This window comes from Mytilus galloprovincialis, chromosome 13, assembly GCF_965363235.1.
Source record: "Mytilus galloprovincialis chromosome 13, xbMytGall1.hap1.1, whole genome shotgun sequence".
In the NCBI taxonomy this organism is placed as follows: domain Eukaryota; kingdom Metazoa; phylum Mollusca; class Bivalvia; order Mytilida; family Mytilidae; genus Mytilus; species Mytilus galloprovincialis.
In genome coordinates this window covers 12,170,980-12,195,975 of record NC_134850.1, presented here as the reverse complement: position 1 = coordinate 12,195,975, position 24,996 = coordinate 12,170,980, and the positions used below count along the sequence as shown (strand labels likewise).

The window sequence follows — 24,996 nt, the reverse complement described above, 5'->3', positions numbered from 1 at the left end:
GTTTTTTTCCACGGTGGTTTGAAAAGTAGAAGTATAATTTATATCAATCTAAAATAAATTGCATTGTTATCGGTTTGAACTTTTCTGTAAATCGGTTAAGTTGCTTCCAATATGTTAAATAAAACATGATTTGTATCATTAAGGACGATGGAACTACTTTATTTCCGAGTTAAACACTTGACTAACTCTACTTCCGTGATGCCCTTGTCAAGGCTTATTTACAAATAGGAATGTTTGGTTAATGTTAAATTCTATTATTAATGACTCAGCAGAAATTGACGCTATCCAGTTTCACCAAATGGTGTTTCGTTTATTTTTAACTTCTTTTTCAAACAAAAGAGGTTAAAAATTCAAGAGAAAGCCAATGGCCTAATTTGTATTTACACCAAAGAACAATAAACAAGCATGAAAGTACGATATATATCAATCAAATCTTTTGAATGGATATTAGGTGGTAATCACCAACTATATGACCTAGAGAAAAACACATCATGAATATACAGTAGGACGAAGACCAAAAAATATCACGGTTATCAAATAAGACGTCACGATTACTAAATAAAAAGACGAAAATCGAAAAACATCACCTCAATGCAACATCGTTTGTAACGATCATTTTGATTGGATAACGTCAGAAATTCAACGGTCTATAAAAGGTTCGAGCAGACGACGTTTGGCAGATTTTAAATGCATATTTTAACGTTGTTTTCTATTCGGTTAAATTAGAATGGAGATAACACTATCGTATTTTCAGCTTCGACGGCATCAATTAGGGATTTGATGGTCGAAATACCCGTTTACAGGCTCCGCTAACGCGTCACCAATAAACTTAAATTGCGACCATCTAATCAGATATTGCTGCTGTCGGAGCTTAAAATACTTTACAGTTATCTCTTAAATCACATGTAAGAGATTGTGTTAATTTCAGTAGGCATAGATTCCGCAGCTAATGCGGCTATAAGTAGAATTTAAAATAATAAGCCGAAGAAAGTCGGCCAACATGCCAGTAAACAGAAAATAAGACTAAATAAAGCCAAAAATATCCACTCCGTAATTGTTAAATTGAGCAGTATAAATTTTAATTTAGAATATAGGATAATGCTGAATGCTCCATGTGCAGATATGAGGGTCTTTATGGGTTTTCTAGAAGGGCCAATATTACAGGAAAATAGGCCAAAAACAACAAAAAGAGAAGCAAAAAGGACACAAAAAACAAATGGAGTGAAATGGGATGTTGAAATATAAAGAATAGAGAATAATGGGCATAATGAATAAAAAAAAAAAGAGAAAAGGACGTAGAAAATTAAAGAAAACAAAATTGAAAGAACCCCTATTCAGACCTCCTTATATTCTTCCAAAGCTCAAAAAACAAACACAAAATATTGTATCGCAGCCAACTGTCATAAGTACAGACAAATCTCTTCAAACATGAAATACGAAAAACTGATTCTGTTCGAGACAAACTAATCATTTTCTAGTTAATGGTAGTAAATATATATTTAAGAAAGCAAATCCCCTCGTTAACCATACTTATCAGACTTCAATATCCTGAACTTAACATTACCGTAATCTGTTTTTTGTAATTGAAAGACGTGATTTGTAATACGGGTTTTAGCTCGTTCGGACAGCCTTGTCGCTTTTCGAAAATATCATAGTTACTACAAGTTGGAAAGTATAAATAACAAAAATCTGATAGAAACGATTTATGTTTTGTTTTCAAAGTGGTACCCAGCAGGTTTTAAAATATGTCTTTCGTTCATTTGTTTTGATTTGACTTTAAGATATATAAGGGAACAACCACTTAATTTTTTGGGGCGGGGAAGAGGACGCGTTGAAAATGAACATCCTTGCCTGGTAAAGCAGAAAAAAGTCTTGCACACAAGACTGGATGGCAATGAATATTCTACAACTTAAGATGCACTATGCAGGAACTAATCGTGTACAAAATTGCAAATAAAGTTTCCTGGAATAAAATACGCATGTGTAGACACATGTCCCCCTTTCCCCCTAAATATTGACAATGAACTGAACCAACTTCCAAAATGTATTAAACATGAATCTTTATAGTGTTCACAACAGTACAAGAAAACGAAAAGCTAACTTCACGTTCCAAACTTGAATGGATTTGATGGAAGTAAATCTAAAATTATCTGGATGAAAACAATGTAATTGTAGACTATTATGCCAATAGATATTAAAATTACAACCAATTTTATTGACACAAGGACACCTATTTCAGAGGAGTAATTAAATGATACGATTTTTTCAAGGACATCCATTGAAGTACGATCGGACAAACCGGATCTCATATACCACGTGTCAACAAAAAGGACATTTGTTTTGTACGGTGGCAATCATATCATAATAAAGGAATGTGAATGAAATCTTCAGCAAATCTATAGAAATTCCATGACATTTTTATGAAATTGTTATAAAACTATATATCAGTTCAAGATCAGACATATTTATTGCAACCCAATGAAATTTTTCCACAGTGCCATCTCTTTCTGGTCAAGGTATTTTAACTTTTGGAAGTTCACTTATCCTATTAAATAAATACAATACCTATTGTTCACTGTGTAGTTTTCTCACTGAGACATTTAAATTTCTTCTAAGAGAAATCTATCACTCATAGATTAAATTACCTGAGTCACATGGCATGTATGTTTCATTATAATCTGTAATATTGACAACAATCGCGCGGCACTGAAATATAATTTTCCATTTCGTTTTAAAATACAACAGCTGTGGCTGCACGTAGTATCCGTTACTATGAAAAGAGCGCCAGAAAAAACAAACTAAAGCTGTATAATACATGTATCGTTCTTATTTTTATGGTTGTAGCATTACAATGGAAGCACTTCATACAGAATGTGCTTCGGTCAACGCCTTATAACACACCAATGAAGTAATAAAAAGAACTTTTATTCAAGCATTCAATTGAATAAAAAACATAGCATGTTTTTGTAAAGATAGTTATTTTGTTTTCAAATTGTTAATCCATGTTGATATACGAAAATGACAAATATAGTATAAGGAAACATCAGTTGCAAAGGGCCTTAAAGTTAACTCGTCAGATCGATATACAGAACAAACCAAACCTACATGTCTTGTTTTCAATAGAAAAATGCAAAGTATACATCATTTTCAATTTCATTCTTTGCATTTATCTATGATTAAATCTAATTAGTTTTGAATACTGAAATCTAGCAGTGGGCGTCGATCTTCAATTGCTGGTCTGCCTTCACTCGAAATATGAGGGTCTAGATGTAGTTTATAGGAATTGAAATGACCAAAACTAGTATTGATAGAGAAAAAGTTAGCACACAATATAAAATAGAGAATAATGGCGTGCAATAATATATGAAAAAAATCTGTGGAAAATAAAAGAATTAGATAATAAAAAACTGATTACAGAAATGAATGATGTACAGACTAAAGAAATAGTAAAATCACAGGGTTTTCCATTCATTTTGGCCTAACAGGCCAAAATGAATAAGTAGGCGGTCACCGGAAAGAAAGGGGGGGGGGTCCGGGGGGGGGGGGCTTCAAAATTTTTTGAAATCTAGATTCAAAATCCTGGCATCTGGTGAATTTTAAGACAATATTTCATGCTTGTCAAATTGACATACTACCAGCAGAACTTTTTTTCTAATTTTGTCTGCACAATTTTAAGAGTTTGAATACTGCTATAATTTAAACGTTGACAAAATTGAGCATACTGTTCAAATTCTGTATTGGATACAGCAATTTTATTTATTAGAAATTTTAATTATAGATAGGATGCACACTTTATTCTATATAATCATGTCTTTTAAGTTTTTGTTTTGAAATAATTTTGTAATATATTTAAGTTGTAATAGAAATACAAATAAAAGAAGGAAAATCTTGTTGTTTTTAGAACTCATATAACCAAATAGACTTTAGACAACACAACATGATGGGTAAAATTCAAACTATCAATTTGGTTAAATGAAATTTATTAATCTAAATCATCAGAAGAGGAATAATCATCTTCGGAGAGTTTATCCATTTCATCAAGTTCTAGGATTTTCATGGCATTTCGAACTTCATTTAATGTCTGTCTGACTTCAGTTTCATTAGAAACAATTTCTGTCAGTGTCTCTGTCTGAACACTTGCATCTTCGAGTACAGTTTCTTTACAAGTCACTGTCATGGTGTTTTCTTGAACTTTAGATGCAGGTAATCTTGCTGGTAATCGTCTTCGATTTTTTGCATCAGTCCAGGTTGTTACTGCTCGTTTTATAAGAGCTTCACCTTCTAATGATTCAACATGTGCCCCATTTATACACACATGAAAAATTGAGTCTAGCATGTGGCTGGTAAGTCTGTTTCTCTGTTTTGTCTTAACATATTTTTAATGCACTAGCCCCTCTCTCAGGCCATGCATTGGAGACTGGAAGTACCAATGCAACTTCTGCTATAAAAACTATACTAGGATAGAAGTTGGAAAATGTTTTGTTTCTGACTAGTTGTTTTAAAAGCCATTCAGTGCCTGTAATTTTGGATTTTCCATCTTTCACATCTTGAGGCATGATTTTTTTCAAATTGTCATTGATCTGATATTTCAATCTTTGCCATTCTGTCAGCAGTTTTTCAGCTTTCTGGTTTTTCTTTTCTTCTTCATTATCTTGATAGAAATGTTCTCCCAACACTTTGATAGAATCTTTTCCATACTCTTTAAATCCTGTTTCATCAGTTTTTGGTAGAAGTGTTGGGTCGAAAATTGCAAAAGATGATAAGACTTCTCCACAATCTTCAAATCTTCTATCAATGTTTTTATTAAAGCATCAACATACTTCTTACATAGAGAGGTTAGTTCATCAGAATCTTTCTTTGACAATCTGATCTCTGCACACATATTTGTGAAAGAATCTATATCATTTCTTAAACTTTCAATAAGTTTATCTTCTTCAATTAGTTGTTTCAGTTTGTCTTTTATCATGTTGATTGCTGGGCATATCACAGAAAAGTTTAAAGAGTCTTTCTGAAACAGGCTGGACAAATCTGCTAATATTGGCAAAATATCATTCAAAATGTAGATTGCGCCTAGAAACTTTAGACCTTTCATCTTTTTTAAAAGTCCACAAGCTGCTGCATTATCTTTTTTTTTCAACTTACTCAATGTATGAAGAATAACTTCATACTCTGAATATACAGCTTTGACTGAAGATTCAAGACTAAGCCATCTTGTCCTACATGCCTTTTTCAATCGTTTGCTTACAACTTTTTGGGCCTTATCACCCATGGTAATATTTTTCAATTCTTTCTGTGTTTTCAAGTAAACAGCCATTTTCTTAGGTGAATTTTCAAAGAGCTGCCAAAGTTGACGAAGGATAATTTCCATATTCTTGATAAAACTGATGGACTCGTTAGAGTCTGCACAAGAAAGGGCAAGCTTGTGGCATACACAGTGGATGTTTATAAGACATGGATTTTTTTTTCTGAGACGTGTAGCGACACCTGTTTTTTTACCGACCATCACAGAAGCTCCATCAGAAGAGAAACCTGTAAGTTTTGAAATGTCTAACTTATCTGATTCGAGTTCTTCACGCAACAGACCAGTTATTGCCTCAGCATTAGCAGCATTGTGTTTCTCAAGAATATCTTTACAGGACAAAAAGTGTGTTTTAGTTTCTTCATCTTTAAAGCTGTAGTACTGTATAAAAGTTACTAAATTTTCTTTCACAGAATTGTCTGCCACTTCATCTGTCATCAATCCAAACGCATTAGACTTTCGTACATTCTCTAACATTATTTCTTTCATCACATCCCCCAGAGTTAGAAAAATCTCAGTTTGTGACCTTGCTGATCTGTGTTGAAAGAACTTTAAATATTCAACCTCAAAGATTTTTTCAATAAACTGCAAGACTGGAACTAGTTTTTTATTTGCTACAAATTCTTTCATTTAGAAATATGCTGAAGAAAATACTTGGTTTAAAACAGTGTTATTTACTTCTGTTTTCTTAATAACTTCTTGATGGAATACTGAAACTTGTTGTAATAACTCATTTTGTAAAGCAGCAATATGTAATTTCCTTTGTACATTAGTATTAAGAGAATCGATTTTGAATCTTACACTTGGTGTAGAGGCAAATACACTGCGTTGGTTTTGTGGGTGCTTCATATGATGCTTTTTGCATACCAAACAAATTAAACATGCCTTCATTTTCAACAAAACAGAGCCACCAATTTTTACTGTTAAGCCAGGAGTGTTTAAATTTTTTGAAGATCTGGGAATCGGTATTAATAGTTGAACAGTCAGCATCTTTAAATGTAAAAAAGGAATGTACTGCTTTGTTCTCAAATAAATCTTCTACGTTTGTTTTACATTGTTTAAAATTCCACGAACCATAACTCTTTTCATTTGGCATTGAGGTATAATCTTTTGAAGTTTGAGACTGTTCTTTAACAGTACTAGTACTAGTACTAGGGCATGTTGATGTTTCTGTTGACGGCTCATGTTCTTTTTCTTCACTATGCTGATCTTTATCATAGCAGCTTCTTGTAGGCGAGGGTGATTCATTTACTGTATTTCCATTTATGTCAACACAGTCATTACCTGAAACATGTTATAGTACATGTAAATACAACTGATCAATCCTAAATAAAGAACAATTAAATGATGCGGCTAATGGAGTGTGTTTCAAAAAATATTTAAATAAATTATAAACATGATACACGTACAAGTTATTTTTAATATAAGTAATTACACATTGCACCGTTGTATGATTAAATACTGTTTATACTTACATGAATTTTATTGGTCAAATCCAAAACTAAACATGCTGTTGAAACAAAAAACTTTTTCAAGTCATCCATGCATAACTTAAACAAACAAAATTGGATCTGAAATTAAGTCACACTTTTCATCTCTTCCTATCACACATTGTTTTTGAGTGAATTGAAATGGTTCCAAAGATACATGTAGTATTGGCCCTATTGGCAAGAATTCATAATGAAAATTACCATAAAAAAGGATAAAAAATATTTAAAAAAAGTATTAATCATGTTTATGAGAATTTTAAAGAACTAGCTTTATCTTATATATATAAAAAAATTGAATAAGAAAAAAAAACCAGAAATTAATGACTCCCATCCAAACCCTCTTAAATATGCTAGATATTGTCTCGTGTGCATCAACTCGTATCTTTTCTAAAGTTATTGATTCCATTAAGCTTTTTCCTAATAAGTAGATTGTAAACCTTTACAGGGCATAACATATCTGCTTTTTTTGTTTTAAATTTACAAAAATATTTCAGAACGCTGAACCAAGAAACTGCATTTAAAAATACCACGAAATGTTCGGTATATGGTCAAAGATAAGCGAGTATGAAATGTGTTTACAGCGTAAAACTCATGATTGTTTGTACAGGATTTAAAAAAAGCTATACTTCGTCAGTGCATTATGGTCAACATGGGATTAAAAATGGTATACACAATGACGGATAGATGGGTGGCTGTTTAACGTCCAGCATTTAATGCATATGCAGAACGATAACATGTTTGGGTAATATGAATATTAACTGTGCTAGTTCAACAGTTAACAGTACACCGGAAGAATTGTCACCCTTCCCGGACACATTATTCTGACTCCGACCCAACCAGTCTAGTATACTGTCACTCCTCATTCTAATGCAACAACGTTTGTAACGTTCATTTTGATTGGATAACGTCACTTTCTTACATGGCATCAATTGACAATTGATGCTATGGGATGAACGCGCAAGCGCAGACGGCATATGACATATTTTAACGTTGTTTTCTGTCAGTTTCATTAGAATGGAGATAACAATATTGTATTCTAAGCTCCGACGGCATCAATTGGGGATTTGATGGTCGCTAATACCCGTTTACTGTCTCCGCTAACGCGTCGCCAGTAAACTTAATTTGCGACCATCAATTCCCAATTGATGCCGTCGGAGCTTAAAATACAATACAGTTATCTCCTAAATAATACATGCTTAAAGGAGAAGCAGCAAATGCCAATTAAAAGTCTTTGATTTGACCTGGTCAGGGTTTCGAACCAAAGACCTCCTAATACGGGACACACATGCTAGCACGGGACCATTGATGTGGTTCAAATGCGCATCGAAAACGTGTAAATACAAAAATTCAATAAAAATTGCTTCAAATGTACAAATCACGTGTATAATTCTTTTACTAAGAATTATGCATAAGAAACAACTGCGAAATTGATTTCAGACTTTTAAATAGAAATTCGTTCATTTTGACGTGAAAATGAACTGTGAAGAAAATTCAATGGTATTTTCAAACTGATTGTATTGTCACCTTTGATAGTAGATTGAACGGAACATTTCGGAAGGTCAACTGGATAAGAAACTATACTAATTACACCTGGTCATGTAATAAACATTTATTTCACGTAATGCGTTAAAGGTCAAACGAGGATAACTCCCAGAATAAAGATCTTGACCAAAACTGTTACATTCTGATCTTCCTACATCTCGTAATGTAATGCTTTATTCAATTAATCGTATCGTAACTATTCTACCACAATACCCAGAAGTTAACGACTCTTATCGACTCGAGATACTTGCCTCATAATTTCTTAAAGGCAAATTTAAAAAAAAAATAATCTTAATTTCTTGAAGGCAAATTTTTAAAATTAAAAAAAATCCTAATTTTGTTAAGGCAAATTTAAAAAACATGTATAATGTTTCGAATAGATAAGCGAGAAATTGCGAGCGACACATTAGATTATCGTCTGGCGTATCCAAACATATCTTACTGGTCAAAATCGGCTAAATATAATGTACAGAATTTGACAAAAATCAATCATATACAATTATAAATGATACATGCATTAGTGATTCCGGAAATAAAGGACTTGTTGACGTCTAATAACTCCCACTTAAGTCTGTGTATACATGAACATAATTTTCCTTTATTATACAGTCCTTTTTATGGCTTTTTTTATTTACACCTAAACTAATATATCAAAACAAACCTTGAATTGATTTTGATCCATTCAACCAACGCCCAATACATGATACGCCAACAGGTGTTCACACTAGATATTGATGAATTGCAATCTGATAATTAGTGTTCTAAACTCACATCACGTCAACCACGTGCACTCAAGATAAAGGTTGTGCTTAAAAAATATTTATATCTTTTTTTTTAAATATGTTCGCTACTCTGTTTTAAGTTAACACGTTTTTTAAAAGATTAGTATACATTGATATAACAGTCCATAGAAAAACAGAAAAAATGGGTCCGTGTGCTTGTTTTTGAGATATTAAGCCATTGAAAATTTGGCGGGACATAATTAATTCTCTCTAGATTGTTTTTAGTTACATTTAACATTGGCACCTTTTTTTTTTTATTGAGAACGATGAAAAAATCAAGGATTTAAACAAAAATTTCAAAGATGACTATTTAAACTATTTTATGAATCAAATTTGGAAAAAAGTAGGGGTTAGTGGACAACATATTTAAACGGTAGTACATGCATGGGTAAAACAAGAGAATTCCGAATTGTTTGAGTAAGGTTCAGCTTGGTTGGTTATGTGTATTTTTTATTTAGTATTTTAAATCATTTGATTCGAGCGTCACTGATAAGTCATTTGTAGACCTTGCTTTATGTCAACAACAGGGTGTTTGTATTTATATTTTAGACATGAACTATATTATAACGGATTGCACTGAAGATCATGGTCGTGTTTACAAATTATTTAGCTTATTGCCTTTTTTTTTTATTAAGGTTAACTAGGTTGATTCTTTGTTTTGTGTTATTGGTGACGCAAATCCCGAAAAGTGATTCGGACGCATGAAATTGTTAAGTTTAACGTGTTATCATTAAAATTTTCTTATTTGGTCTTTTCAAATCTTTTGATTCGAGCGTCGGTGATAAGTCATTTGTAGACGAAATGCGTGTCTGGCGTACACATTTTTTTACCTGGTATCTATGATAAGTTTTTTTATACATACTGTCATTTTCAACCTTTCTTTTGGCAATTGTATCGTTTGTTTTTCCTCAACTAATGATTTGTGATTGTTCCTATGATAACTTCTACATCCTAGTATGCTGTTAAAATATCAAACGAACGTATAACTTGAAGGGATTTATATTTTGTTATTAAATTAACACACTGATCATTGAGTGTTCTTTTCTAAATGTTTAGTTACAAATATGTCATGCATATTCTGGACAAAAACAATAAAACAGTACATAGAAAACGTAGGGTTAACAAAAGTGTAGAGTACAACTTGAATGATAACATATGTGGATTTGGACTGCATTTTTATTGGATTAAACGACTTTATAAAGGAATTTATTGATGTATAAACTCGGCTAATTAACTAACAAACAAATAAAAGTCCGTTTGTAAGTGACTTGGTCCAATAAATTCCTTTATAAAGGCGTTTAATCCTAATAATTCTTTAAAATTAGAGATATGAAAATATATTTTTCACTCTCGAAACCATCTTTGATTCTCTACAACACGTAAAATGTATATTTGTTTCATTGAATAGGCCTGGCGCATTAATATATTTGTTGATTAAATCGCAAAAATATCTACTCTATGAAATTTTATATCTGATAAAAAAATAAACTACAAAAACTCTTATTATCATTCAAACGATTGTTTTGTGTTTATTATTAAATTAAACGTTTAACGCAAAGTGAAAATAAATTTTGTCTACGTCAATCCGAATTGTTTTTTAACACCGCCATCTTGTTTACATTGGTTACGAAAAGAAGTTCGGTCAACGTCGTCTATCGAAAAAAATATCGACGTCAAGAACAACAACCGGAAGTCCTCACAACCAATTATATCAACGTATTCCCTAATGTGCAAATCATATAAGAATAATAGCGTTATTAACGGACCCTTAACAATGTTGCAATATATCCTTAACGTGTTGAGAGTGTAGACTTTTCTCTGCTAGAAGCATTGGATGTATCTGACTGGAAGTGATTGTGTTTTTAATATATAAAAAGTTTAGAAAATGATGTTACTTTACTTATTCTTTAAACAACGACCATCAATAGCATAAACAGTTATGTGAGGACGAAGATCAATGAACAAAATTATAATTAACTAATCAATCTAGAATCAATTCTTCTTTTCGCTACCTTTGCAATTGCGCATAGCACTGTTCACTGTTTTTGCGACGGCACTGCCTTGTGGCAAATCATACATGTAGAAGTCCCGCAAATTTGCGGCGTGTTGAATTTTCTATTAAATTATACAATTCAGAAAGAATGTACGCGTAAATATCTGAGCAAATGAATAAATATTAAGGGCATCTATAACGATTGATGCCGCGATTAAAAATGCTTAAATGATTTTTCGAATCTGCACAATTTATATATACTGATTGTTTTATATTTGAGGATCTTACATTACGCGCTTTTTAATTGACTACATTTCTCAGGTAAATTTACTTATCTTAAACTTAAATTGAAATCCATATAAAACACCGCAATGGAGGCTTTATCAGAACAAAACAATATTGTTTTTGCTGCGTGAGACAAGAAAAGACGAACAATAATCGAAAATGTATTGATCTATGAGGTATAGTGCTATAGAAATCAGCGTGTGTTAGTATTCCTTAACTCAATAGTTAAAAAGAAAGAGCTAAAACGTCGTGCTGATTAGGATGAGAGCGTTGTTAATGCTACATCCGGGGATTTGAAATGTCCGACATTAAATGCACTGATTTAGAATAAATATATATACTCTCATATCCGGCGATATTTTCTAAGCATCGTAAATTGAATAAAGGAAGGATTATTTTTGACAAACGCTTCCTGTCAAGACACATTCAATGGGCATTTTTATTGAATTTGATTTAGTAGAGCCAATCTTGTTATTTGTCCTTCATTGAATAATTTGGTAAACAGGGCAATAAAAAATAGGACGTACGAAAACGGATTAAGATTTTTTTTTACTAACTATAGAGCCTTTTAGCAATTACGTTCTTTACTTATTATAATTCTTTTAGTAATGTATCAGAGACATATATACACATGTCTCTGAATGTATTGATTGATTCATTGATTCATTCAAATTTATTTATTTATTTATATTGATTATTATGAATTTCAATTTATTCATTTGTTTTTTTTTGTATCAATTTTGTTATTTGTTTGGTTTTTTTGTATGTGTTTTATTTATGTATTTATTTTTTCATTTATTTATTTATTTATTTATTTATTTTTTCATTTATTTATTTATTTATTTATTTATTTATTTATTTGTTTATTTATTTATTTATTTTTATTATTTATTTATTTTTCATTTATTTATTTTTCATTTATTTATTTATTTATTCATTTATTATTTATTTATTTATTTATTTATTTATTTATTTATTTATTTATTTATTTGTTATTCATTTTTTATTGATAAAATTGTTTTTATTTATTTATTTATTTGTTTATTTGTTTGTTTGTTTGTTTGTTATCAATTTTATAATTTGTTTGTTTTTGTTTATCTATTAATTTATTTACAAGTATTATCGTTTATATAAATATGTAATGTTGATTTCCATTGCTTTATGGATCTTACAAATGTATATAATTGGTATCATAGCTTTAGTGAATTAGGTATACATTTGCTGTCTAGTTCTAAACTTAAAGCTCATAATTATCAGGTTTAAATAAGTATATATTTTTTTCTTTTCATTGATTTAATTTTTGTTCAGGATTCACGAAAGTCAACAAATTTAAGGTGATTTCTAACTTATAATATTGTTTACCAGATATGTTTTTCTTAAATAACAAGTGTGAATCAATTAATTCATAATTATTTTTTTTCAAATTCTCTTTCTCCGTCTCATATCCTCTGCCTTTCCCTCTCCACCACATCTTATCTCTCTTTCTCTTATACTCACATGTTATCCCTCACTCAATCTTCTCGCACACACTCTCCCCACTCAAACCCCTCCATGTTCTCGCTCTGCTATCTCTCTCTCTCTCTCTCTCTCTCTCTCTCTCTCTCTCTCTCTCTCTCTCTCTCTCTCTCTCTCTCTCTCTCTCTCTCTCTCTCTCTCTCTCCCAAGCAGCCGCATACACGTACGGTACTCTCTCACACACACACACACACTTTCTCCCTCTCCTCTCTCCAAAACACACCCGCGCACTTAAGTCAGTCCTCTCACTCACAAACACTCTCATATCACTCACACACAATCTCGACCTTTAGCCCAACCCTCAACTTTAGCCCGACCGTTTTCTATAGCCATACCTTAACACCCCTGAACCGTAACCTAATTCACCCTTAGTCCTCTTGACCCTTAACCTAATTCACCCTTAACTCTCTTGAATCTTAATCAACTTTACCCTCATAACCTTTAACCTAATTCACCCTTAACTCTCTTGAATCTTAACCAACTTTACCCTCCTAACCTTAACCTATTCCACCCTTAATTCTCTTGAATCTTAACCAACTTTACCCTCATAACCTTAACCTAATTCACCCTTAACTCTCTTGAATCTTAACCAACTTTACCCTCATAACCTTAACCTAATTCACCCTTAACTCACTTGACCCTTAATCAACTTTTAACCCTAACCCTAACCACATAGATCATATTTATATACCCTCATACTCTTAACCCTTTTAACCCTTCCAATACCTACCCGTAGATACCCCTAACTATGCTTAACACTAACTATACTTACCCATAGAAATGCTTACACCTAACTATACCTACACATAACATAACTTACCCGTAACCACCTAACCCATAACCCTAATTACCCCAATTACCCCTACCACCAACATAACTCTCTCCATCATTTCCCCCTTCCCTACACGACACTTAACCCTTACTCGGCCTACACATGACCCAAGTCCTCTGTCTAGTGAATTTTCTGCATAGGAAATATCACTATAACAGAGATTGAAAAACTGAGTTCTACTCCGTCAAGGCTGTGGAAACCACAGTCCATCGGGGAGCACATATCTCTTGCACGTTAAGTAGATTTCGAAAAAAAAAGCAGGTTAATCCCGCTACAAGACAGCATTCACACCCGCAAAGTGGAAAAGTCATCTATTTTTTTCTTCTTATTAAAATTAAGAATAGAAATGGGGAATGTGTCAAGCGACAACAACCCGACCATAGAGCAGACAATATTCGAAGGTCACCAATGGGTCTTCATTGTAGCGAGAAACTCCCTCACCCGGAAGCGTCCTTCAGCTGGCCCCTAAACAAATATGTATACATGTACTAGTTCAGTGATAATGGACGTCATACTAAACTCCGAATTATACACAAGAAATTAAAATTAAAAATCATACAAGACTTACAAAGGCCAGATGGTATTAGTTTGACAATTTGATATCTTTCACCTCTCATTAACATTGATAAGATCTTAGTGTCACATTTCCCCCATAATGCTGAAGACCATTTATTCACATCAGCCAAATTAAATCCAAAAATTTTAGTTATAGAACAAGTTGCCTAAATTTCACTGAACCAAATATAATGTTGCTACAGTTAGCTTCGATGGATATATTTTCATACGAGTCTTTGCATATAAATTTTTCAGTTACATGTAAAAGCAAAATATGAACTGAACAACACAGACGTTCGTGAAAAATTCCTAAAATTACACTTACAACAGCTTTATTTTTAAGTCCTCAGGGCTGTCGGAATTATTTCATGTGCAATTTATTTATTAATGACAACTATAATGAGGTTATATCTTATGTTTAGATATATATTGTATATAGTTAAAGAAACTCTTATCAAAATCTACAAATAGGTTCGATGATTAAAATTTAGTTTTACATTGTTCCTTTAGATTTGGGTTTAATTTTAACGGGATTGAAAAGGACCATGATGCATTATTATGTTTTCTACAGAAGTAGAGCAGTTGTCTTATTATCAACATTCGCATTGCTGTTTACAGAACAAAAAAAAAAGAGAAACCAATCGTCAACATTACAGTTATTCTATCAATGAAGGATCTATTAAAGAATTGATAAGTTACAAAAACAATCATTTAAGAAAAACAATCATTTAAGAGTATCTATTGCAATGAAATATGAGATTTTTCTCATTGAAACATTTTCATCAATTCATATTCTGCTGAATTTAAATTAACACTGACAGCAGTTGTAGAAAAAGTAATCCTACATTGTGAAACAATTTATATTATATTGTCAAACCACCATTAGGAAAACCCATTGTACTTTATTCGAACGCACCCATCAATGTCATCAGATATAATATTCCGTATTAAAAGTTAAAAACCCTTTTCAACCACTAAGAAGATGATTTATTTGAGCTAGTATATACATTTTGTACATGTATTCTCATTACTTTAACCTAAATGGTTATTTTTCCTTTTTCCATCATCATGTTTAAAATTTACAAAACGTTGGGATGTATAAGGAGATAAATGGACCAAAGAAAATAAGGAAGAAGCAAAAACAAAGATCTAAGGAGAAAATTTGGTGGTAAAAATAGATAATAGGGAATGTTGTGACACTATTTATAACTATAAAAAGGTATATATTAGTGGCAAATAAATATAGAAAAATTAAATGGTGAATTTGACGTGACGGTTGAAGAAAAATAATACATTTGGAATGATCTACGGTTAGAGGTCCGTCGAGATAAAATTTCGTAATAAAATAATTATTGTATTTATTCGTACAATCACGGATGTACTGTTATCTCGGTGCGTTTATAACGAATACAATGACACGAAGTCTGTTCTCGGATTTGTAATCTAAAACGTTACATTATTAAAATTTGCGTTACTAGGAACTAAACCCTTCAGATAAAGTTGATTTATTTCTCTAAAATTCTACATTGCTGCAAGATTATTGAAAATAATGTAGGCGGAGTACGTTGACTCTGCTATCTCCTAATGTATTTATGTCTATTGTATATATTTTTATGGAATATCAATGGAATTTATATACAATTGTAAATGAAATATTGTACTTTTAAGTGATAATTGCTGTAGTTGTGGTTCCCTGATTCGTCGTATGTAATGACTTCAATATCACTAAAAACTAGTGATGTCAATTGTATAAACTTGTTATGAAAATTATGGGGTTACTATTAATGAATCATTGAATTCTTTTGTGATTATATTCATAGTAAAAGCTATTGTGATGTTACATTTTTTTAAAGCATGGCCCCTAATGAAGCTACATGTATGGTTATGCATATACTTTTTATTATTCTACAGATATCTCCTACCGCTATATCCGCATCTGAAAATTGTATGCGACTGTCTTACAAGTGACAAGTTTACCTATCTGTAAAAGTTCAATCCACCACTTTTTATATAATTAAATGCCTGTACCAAATCAGGATTATAACAGTTGCTTTTAAAACTTTTTGTTTTTTCAAACTGCATTGAACATGACGATTTCTCTTTTAGTTTAGTCTTCACATCTAAGCCTTCAGAGTATCCTTATATGTGTACTCTTTCTTCAAATTGACTACGCGTCAATTATTTTGTCTTTTTAATTACAGTGGAAGTCGTTGTTAAAATACCCAATCAATAGAAGTTCATAATTTAAAAGTGTCTCCGGGATATATTTATTGCATGCTAGAGATTAGAATTTCACACATTTTAAATTGCATTTTTTTTTCTATTTTCAGTCGCTGGTGTGTAAAGATTGCATTAGTCAAAGTGAAATATTGAATCACTTCGTCAACGTCCGCAAGAGACGATATCAAAAGAGAAGAGGAAAGAAGTAGTTCCTTGGAAACAAATTAAATTGAGAACGTGATTAATTACTTCAGGTCTCAAAGATCAACTTCTACATTAATTTGTTTTCAGCCATTATGTTACATAGCTCCCTTAAGTATTTTATTAATAACGGAACAAATTCAAATATCAATGTTAGTGGAGAAATCTACATGCTTCATGAAACGAGTACTATGGGAAACTACGTAGCGTCAGTGGAAGAGATTTCCGAACTGAAACAATTTGAGACTTTTTATAAACCTATACATGGCTACCTAGCCGCGTGTGTTTGTGTATTTGGAGTGCTGGCGAATATTTTAAATATAGTTGTGCTGACGCGGAAGAATATGCTTACGTCAACAAACGTCATATTAACTGGATTAGCAATTTCGGATGGACTAACAATGGCATTGTATTTTCCATGGGCATTAGGAATGTACATTATAAATGGTGTTGAAGCTCGACCGTCACGGGATACTTATCAATTGGCTCAATTCCAAATGGCTTATGCTATAATGAGCGTGATAGTGCATTCAGTATCGATATGGCTAACTGTGACTCTTGCCGTCTTTCGATATGTTTTTATCAGATTCCCGCGCAGAGGTGTTCGACTTTGTAACATAGAAAGAGCGAAAACAGCATGCGGTATAGTTGTTGCGGCTGTCTTATTTGTTTGCTTGCCAAATTCACTGACCTATGAGATAGTTGGGGAGAATTATAATATAACTTTAAAGGACGGATCCTACGTTAATGGAACTGTATACTGGGTTGATGTGAAAAGTGCAACAGGATTCTGGGAAGTTTTCAAAAATCTAAACTTCTGGGTTCAGGCTATTTTCATAAAGCTTTTACCATGTTTTCTTCTAACAGTGTTTAGTCTGTTGCTACTTAAGACAATGAGAGACGCTGAGAAAAGACGTAAGCGGCTTCTCAACAAAGTTCCTTTGTCGGACGGAGAAAGTGGTGCTCTGAGCAGTGGAAGTAATACTGGAAAGAAAATAAAAAAGACAAGTCGAAGCAACAGAACTACTCGCATGTTGCTTACTGTGGTTTTTATGTTTATCATAACAAATACGCCACAAGGTATTCTTAGTGTCCTGAGCGGCCTTATAGATGAATTTTTTCATAACGTGTACATGCCACTAGGAGATTTATTGGACATTATGACATTGCTGAATAATGGTATAAATTTTGTTTTGTATTGTACTATGAGTAAACAATTCCGAGAAACATTTATTAAGATATTTGTGAAAAAATCTACGGGCGCTAATAATGGTGTACGTAAAACTACCACTTATATAACGGCGCAAGATACACAAGCTACGCGCGATTCTGATGTATAAATATTGCTAAATATTGTTTGTAGATATTGTTTCATCATGACAACAGCATTTGTCAATCAAATGGTGCATCCCTTTTTTTTTATGGTCAAAATTCAAAGTAAAGAAATGTAATTGAGCATGAGTTACTGATAATATAGGTATATTTATATTTTCATAGTTGCGTTGATTGGTACGGCCCCTTACAGTTATTAACTTATATTTCCGAAAATATTGATTAGAGTTTGAACCATATATAAATTAATCATTCATATACTGAATGAGTGTGTACGTATGTGTGTGCATGTTTGTTTGTGTTTTGAAATAATCATGCTTGTATGTACAATTCAATGGTTGCATGTGGGTCATACATATACATATTTCTCTAAGTCTTCAAAGCTAATATTATGAAATTTTCAATTATATTATTCTAAAGTCGACAGGCTTAAATCCTAACTAAAAGTTAAAAGCGAAATCGCTCCCTTTATCTCTTGTTTGTTTTACCTTTTAAACTTTCCATGATACCTCAAACAGTTATTGGTTAACACAATCAAAGATCAAGCGGAAATTCAGTCTAATAATCCCACGGGACCGGTAATACATATTGGTTGACTCGGACAATAATGTGTACAGATAGGTCATAGGTCGTCCTGTCACAATAATATGTACGGATAGGCCATAGGTCGTCCTGTCACAATAATGTGTACGGATAGGTCATAGGTCGTCCTGTCACAATAATATGTACGGATAGGCCATAGGTCGTCCTGTCACAATAATGTGTACGGATAGGTCATAGGTCGTCCTGTCACAATAATGTGTACGGATAGGTCATAGGTCGTCTTGTCACAATAATGTGTAAGAATATGTCATAGGTCGTCCTGTTACAATAATGTGTACGGATAGGTCATAAGTCGTCCTGTCACAATAATGTGTACGGATAGGTCATAGGTCGTCCTGTCACAATAATGTGTATAGATAAGTCATACATATGTAGGTCGTACTGTCACAATAATGTGTACGGATAGGTCAAAGGTCGTCATTTCACAATAATGTGTACGGATAGGTCATAGGTCGTCATGTCACAATAACGTGTCCGGATAGGTCATAGGTCGTCCTATCACCTGAATCCTGTTGAACTAACACACAATCCAACGTATCGTATAGGTCAAGAACAAAGTATGGTTTTATATTCATTTCATATCAATACGTTCTCGTCCTGAAATGCAAGTACTATTTGCCACTGGACGTTGAACAGCAACCAACTTTCATCATCCAGATAGATGTTTGTTTTTATGGTCCTATTTTATTCTATACATAATAGAAAAAAGAAGATGTGGTAGGACTTCCATGTATGAGACAACTCTCCACCAGAGACCAAATGACAAAGAAGTTAAAAACCTAAGGTCACAGTATGTCCTTTAACAAAGAGAAAAACATATCGCATAGTCGGCTAGCTATACAAGACCCTGGCTATTAGAGCAATATTGAGAAAATTGGCTTTTACTTTTAATAGGATTTTACAGATACAAGAAGATGTGGTATGAGTGCCAATATGACAACTTTTTCATCCAAGTCACAATTTGTTGAAGAAAACCATTATAGGTAAATGACATCTGCAAAACCATTCAAACGGGAAACCAACGGTCTAATTTATATAAACAAAAAGAGAAACGAGAAACACTTACAGATCTGTATGAACCACATGAACAAACGACAACCACTGAACATTAGGTTCCTGACTATAACAGGGGCAAACTCGTGCAGCGGGTTTAAACGTTTTAATTAAGGCCATACGATACAGTTTTGAATCTGTATTTACAAGTTGATGAAAATTTGCATATAGGCTATTTTTTACCTGATTAAATCAAATATGTAATAAAAAATATACCTTCATGTGCTACGTTTTGAGTAATATAAGGTCGAAATTTTGTATATTTGCTCAAAATTCAGATTTGTGTCCGTATTTTCTTTTTCGTAAGAAACACATAAACTTTTTTGTTTTAAAAGATAAACACAAATGGTTTTTGTTAAATAATCGGTAATTTCTGTATTTAATAAGTATCATTAAAAATTATGCAATTTTTATTCCGAAATAACTCTATATTTATCAAATGTTCATGAATAGAGGAAAAAACGTAATTTTTTGCTGCATGTTTATCAAAATTAAAAAAATTGCGCTATTTACAGTTTTATAAAATTTGGGTCACATAATCTCCTTGCAAAATGAAACAAATTGCTTTTAAAAAAATAGGGGTCCATGTACTCGTTTTCAAATTAAATCAGTTTGAATGGTAAAAATCAGTCGAAAATTGCATCTTTTCCCGATATGTCAGAGTTTGACGTCGCGAAAATATTATTTTACGTTAGCAACGTCATTACCTTCCCTGTAACTGCATCGTATGCCCTTATATAATGGTTTCCTCACTAAGACATTGACGGCAACTTTTTACATAAAGGTTGATGACAAACTATTTATAATTCGTACATTATAATGATTACAATATTCTCAAGAGAGAAATCTATTACGGAATTTTACAAAGGATCATTAAGACACTTAAATTATTAATTCCACAATCTCTGATTATATTGATTTGTGATTATAACTGATTATTAGAAAATGTGATTATCAAATAACTGCGTAACTCCAAAAGGAACCTTCTATATAGAATGGTTAATTGTTATTTCCATAATAGAGGGTCTGAATGCGGGGGAGGGGATTAGATTTAATTCACTTTATGTTCTATTTTTTTTAATTCTATTTTTCAATTATTCTCTTTATTATGTTTTTTTTACTATTATTCTTTATTATCTGTGTACTTTATTCAGCACATTTTAACCAGTAATACCTATTCTGTAAACCCCATTCTGACCCTCATACAATATACTTGTACTATTCTGTAAACCCCATTATGACCCTCATACAATATACTTGTACTATTCTGTAAAACCCATTCTGACCCTCATACAATATACTTGTACTATTCTGTAAACCCCATTCTGACTCTCATACAATATACTTGTACTATTCTGTAAACCCCACTCTGATCCTCATACAATATACTTGTAATAGTCATTTAAGAAAATTACTTTAAATTGGAAATGAATAAAAGACTAGTTTTGGACCATACTTGTACCTAGAAAGAGTTGCATGTCGTCATAAAAATGTAGTTTTGTGGTTATCATTTTTGTATCTGTTGGGGGAGCGAGCTTGCTCTGCTTTATTAAGGTACACATAACGTTATATTCTTGTTTCACAGCCCAATAAGTATCAATAGAATATGACAATGAAAGAAACTACTCGTAAACAGAAATGCCTATACGATTTAAATAAATCATCAAAATTGTTTTTGTTTTGTGAAAATAATTTTTAATTTGTTTATATTTATTATCTGAGATAATTACAGGATACAACTGTTTTACTCTACAAACCTATTAACAAATCCTCGCTCATCTTTCTATACCTTTAGGAAACACTAACATATAATGAAATATACACGGTCTCCACGCGGAAGCTTTTAACCAATCATATTTCTAGAAATGTATAGGAGGTAAGATAAATTTATATATCTGACTGTGCAAGACCCTCATGAGTCATGGTCAGTCAAAGTCGTTAAAAAAATACCTCGTTGTCGACATTTATATATAATAATAACCTCGCTCATTTTATTTGCTTATCAATGTAAGTTTTTATAACGTATGATAATTTTCGGATACAATCTAAACATTCCCGTTTGTTTACCCGTTGTCTATATTTGCATTTATTTAAAGCATGTTTGAAAAAAGATACACTGTAAAAATGTGATTAAATAACATATGTAACATTGTATTATAGTATATATTTATCTAAATAAATGTTGTTACAATATATTATAGTATCTTAAAATTGAGAATGAAATGGAGAATGCCTCAGCATCCCGACCAAAAAGCAGAAAAGAGCTGAAAGCTACCAATGTGTCTTTAACACAACGAGTAAATGCCGCACTCAGAGGCGGGCTTCAGCTGAAACCCTCAACAAAAATGTTTACAAGTTCATAGAAATTGGACGTCAAACTAAACTCTAAAACATACAAATAAACTAAATTTAAATCAATCAGGACTAGCATTAAAATCGTACATTTTAAGTACATGTAACATAAAGTAAACGTTTACTGACATAAACACATACGCACACATAGGTTTTATATTCAGTTTATTGCCTGGACTTTTTCTACAGATATCAGAAACATAATTTAGATACCCACAATACTTTAAGTTTATGTGATTTATAATAATAAAAGACAATACGACAAACCATTCGGCACACGTTGGTAGATTTTAAGAATGTCAAGTCGCAGAATCTGCCGAGTTTTGCCGATTCTATAACGGAACACACCATCATCGACGCCTCTACGTATACAAACAAACTAAGACTTACAACAAGGAATAACACATGATACAGGGGAGGAGGGGAAGGGGCTTGGTGGCAGGATGGTCTAAAATCATTATCTGTTTCACTAGGCTGTTAGTTCTGAGATTGTGAGTACAAACCTGGCACGTGGCAGGGGTGCTCGACTAAAATCCTAGTTGACAGGAATTTTGACGGAAGTCGGTTGTTCCGGGCAATCAAGTTTCCTCCAACAATTAAAAACCAAAACGACGATATCATACAACAAACACTTGAAAGTGGTATTCAATCCAAACAGTCAATCAGACAATCACATAATCTTTATTAACTGACTAGGTACATGCATACCATTTGACAGCTTTCACAAGTTTTACGTTCGCTCAAAGCTTCTTAGTCGAAGCTACCAAAAAGCTGAACAGTGAGGCTACTATAACCCCGTGAATTTCTGGCATAAGTCCGTGAACTTCGGCATGGGTTACATTAAAGTATGTAGGTCTATAATCGACACTATGTCTGCTTTAAACGCAAGACTGTATAGAATATATACAAATTTATTAACACAAGTTTACAGTTCGAAAGCTAGGGGAAGACTGCCCCAGCAACAGTTTACAAAGCATATAAATTAGATCCAAGATAAGGGTATTAAAACATTATAAAAGGTTCTTATGAAATATATCTATCATTGTCTAATCTTAATAATAACCAGACTCAAGCTGGCAGCCACTTTCATCGGCCAATCAAGATAGCAGCCACTTTTTTCCAGCAGCCAATTTTGACGATATGTCTAAAAACCAAAAAACTGCGTGAGGCTCAAACGTTCCAAAAATCGCTAAATCTTAGTTAAATGCAATCTAACAGCGGAAATCGACAATTTCACGGTTTCTGCTAATTTCTAAAGCATTTCATTCCGTTTTAAATTTGTATGTAAGCGGTCTGTCTTTTATTTGACATTCGATAATTGATATTCAATATCCAACCGACTGCTAGCCGTCGGTTCAATATTTAAATTTAGTTGAAAATCACTATGAAGCCTGAGGGAAAAGATACCATTTTATGACCCCTTCAAGCTGTCATAAATTTTCGTTGTCCTCGAATATAAACCCTGATACAAGTTGTATATTTGTCTTTATGTTATATAGATTTTTATCAATAAAACATTACAGAGGATTCACCAAAGATGTAATTTTAAATTAATATATAAAATATGAAACAAAATCCAATTACTCCAGAAACATATATAGAAATAAACATAGAAATATTTATGGAAAGCCAAAAAAGAAAAGAAATTAATAGTGAACACCTACCAGAGACTGCTTAAATGACGGTGACCAACCTAAGACGACTTTGGACCTCTGTGGTGGCCAGACGGGCCCGGATCCCAGAAAAATATTTAAGTGGGGAATAGCTTGGGTCAATATCTTTAAAATGAGCTAGGTCCGGTTCGGAACTTTGCCGTTGGTATATGCCGAAAAGTACCGAATGTATGCATATGGTTAATACGAAAAATTACGTTAAGGAGCACCTTTGAACCTCTGTGGTGGCCAGACGGGCCCGGATCCCAGAAAAATATTTTAGTAGGGAATAGCTTGAATCAATACCTTTGAAATGAGCTAGGTCCGGTTCGGAACTTTGCCGTAGGGATATGTCGAGGAGTACCGAATGTGTGGTTGATATGGAAAATACGTAAATGGACAACTTTGAACCTCTGTGGTGGCCAGACGGGCCCGAATCCCAGAAAAATATTTAAGTGGCAAATAGCATGGATCAATACCTTTGAAATGAGCTAGGTCCAGTTCGGAACTTTGCCGTAGGGATATGTGGAGGAGTACCGAATGTGTGGTTGATATGGAAAATACGTAAATGGGCAACTTTGAACCTCTGTGGTGGCCAGACAGGCCCGGATCCCAGAAAAATATTTAAGTGGGGAATAGCTTGGGTCAATATCTTTAAAATGAGCTAGGTCCGGTTCGGAACTTTGCCGTTGGTATATGCCGAAAAGTACCGAATGTATGCATATGGTTAATACGGAAAATTACGTTAAGGAGCACCTTTGAACCTCTGTGGTGGCCAGACGGGCCCGGATCCCAAAAAAATATTTTAGTAGGGAATAGCTTGAATCAATACCTTTGAAATGAGCTAGGTCCGGTTCGGAACTTTGCCGTAGGGATATGTCGAGGAGTACCGAATGTGTGGTTGATATGGAAAATACGTAAATGGACAACTTTGAACCTCTGTGGTGGCCAGACGGGCCCGGATCCCAGAAAAATATTTAAGTGGCAAATAGCATGGATCAATACCTTTGAAATGAGCTAGGTCCAGTTCGGAACTTTGCCGTAGGGATATGTGGAGGAGTACCGAATGTGTGGTTGATATGGAAAATACGTAAATGGGCAACTTTGAACCTCTGTGGTGGCCAGACAGGCCCGGATCCCAGAAAAATATTTAAGTGGGGAATAGCTTGGGTCAATATCTTTAAAATGAGCTAGGTCCGGTTCGGAACTTTGCCGTTGGTATATGCCGAAAAGTACCGAATGTATGCATATGGTTAATACGAAAAATTACGTTAAGGAGCACCTTTGAAC

The 24,996-nt window shown here is 33.0% G+C and overlaps 1 protein-coding gene across 2 annotated transcripts in view; it reads left to right on the top strand.

The window, feature by feature from the left end:
- Positions 1–18,153, top strand: part of LOC143056354 (G-protein coupled receptor dmsr-1-like) — a 95,802-nt gene extending 77,649 nt beyond the window's left edge. For both annotated transcript variants that reach the window (XM_076229443.1, XM_076229442.1), the window contains exon 2: positions 16,624–18,153. In XM_076229443.1, coding sequence (XP_076085558.1) covers positions 16,810–18,054 — 1,245 coding nt within the window. In that variant the 5' untranslated portion in view covers positions 16,624–16,809 and the 3' untranslated portion in view covers positions 18,055–18,153. The remainder of the gene's footprint in view (positions 1–16,623) is intronic.
- The last annotated feature ends 6,843 nt before the right edge of the window (positions 18,154–24,996 follow it).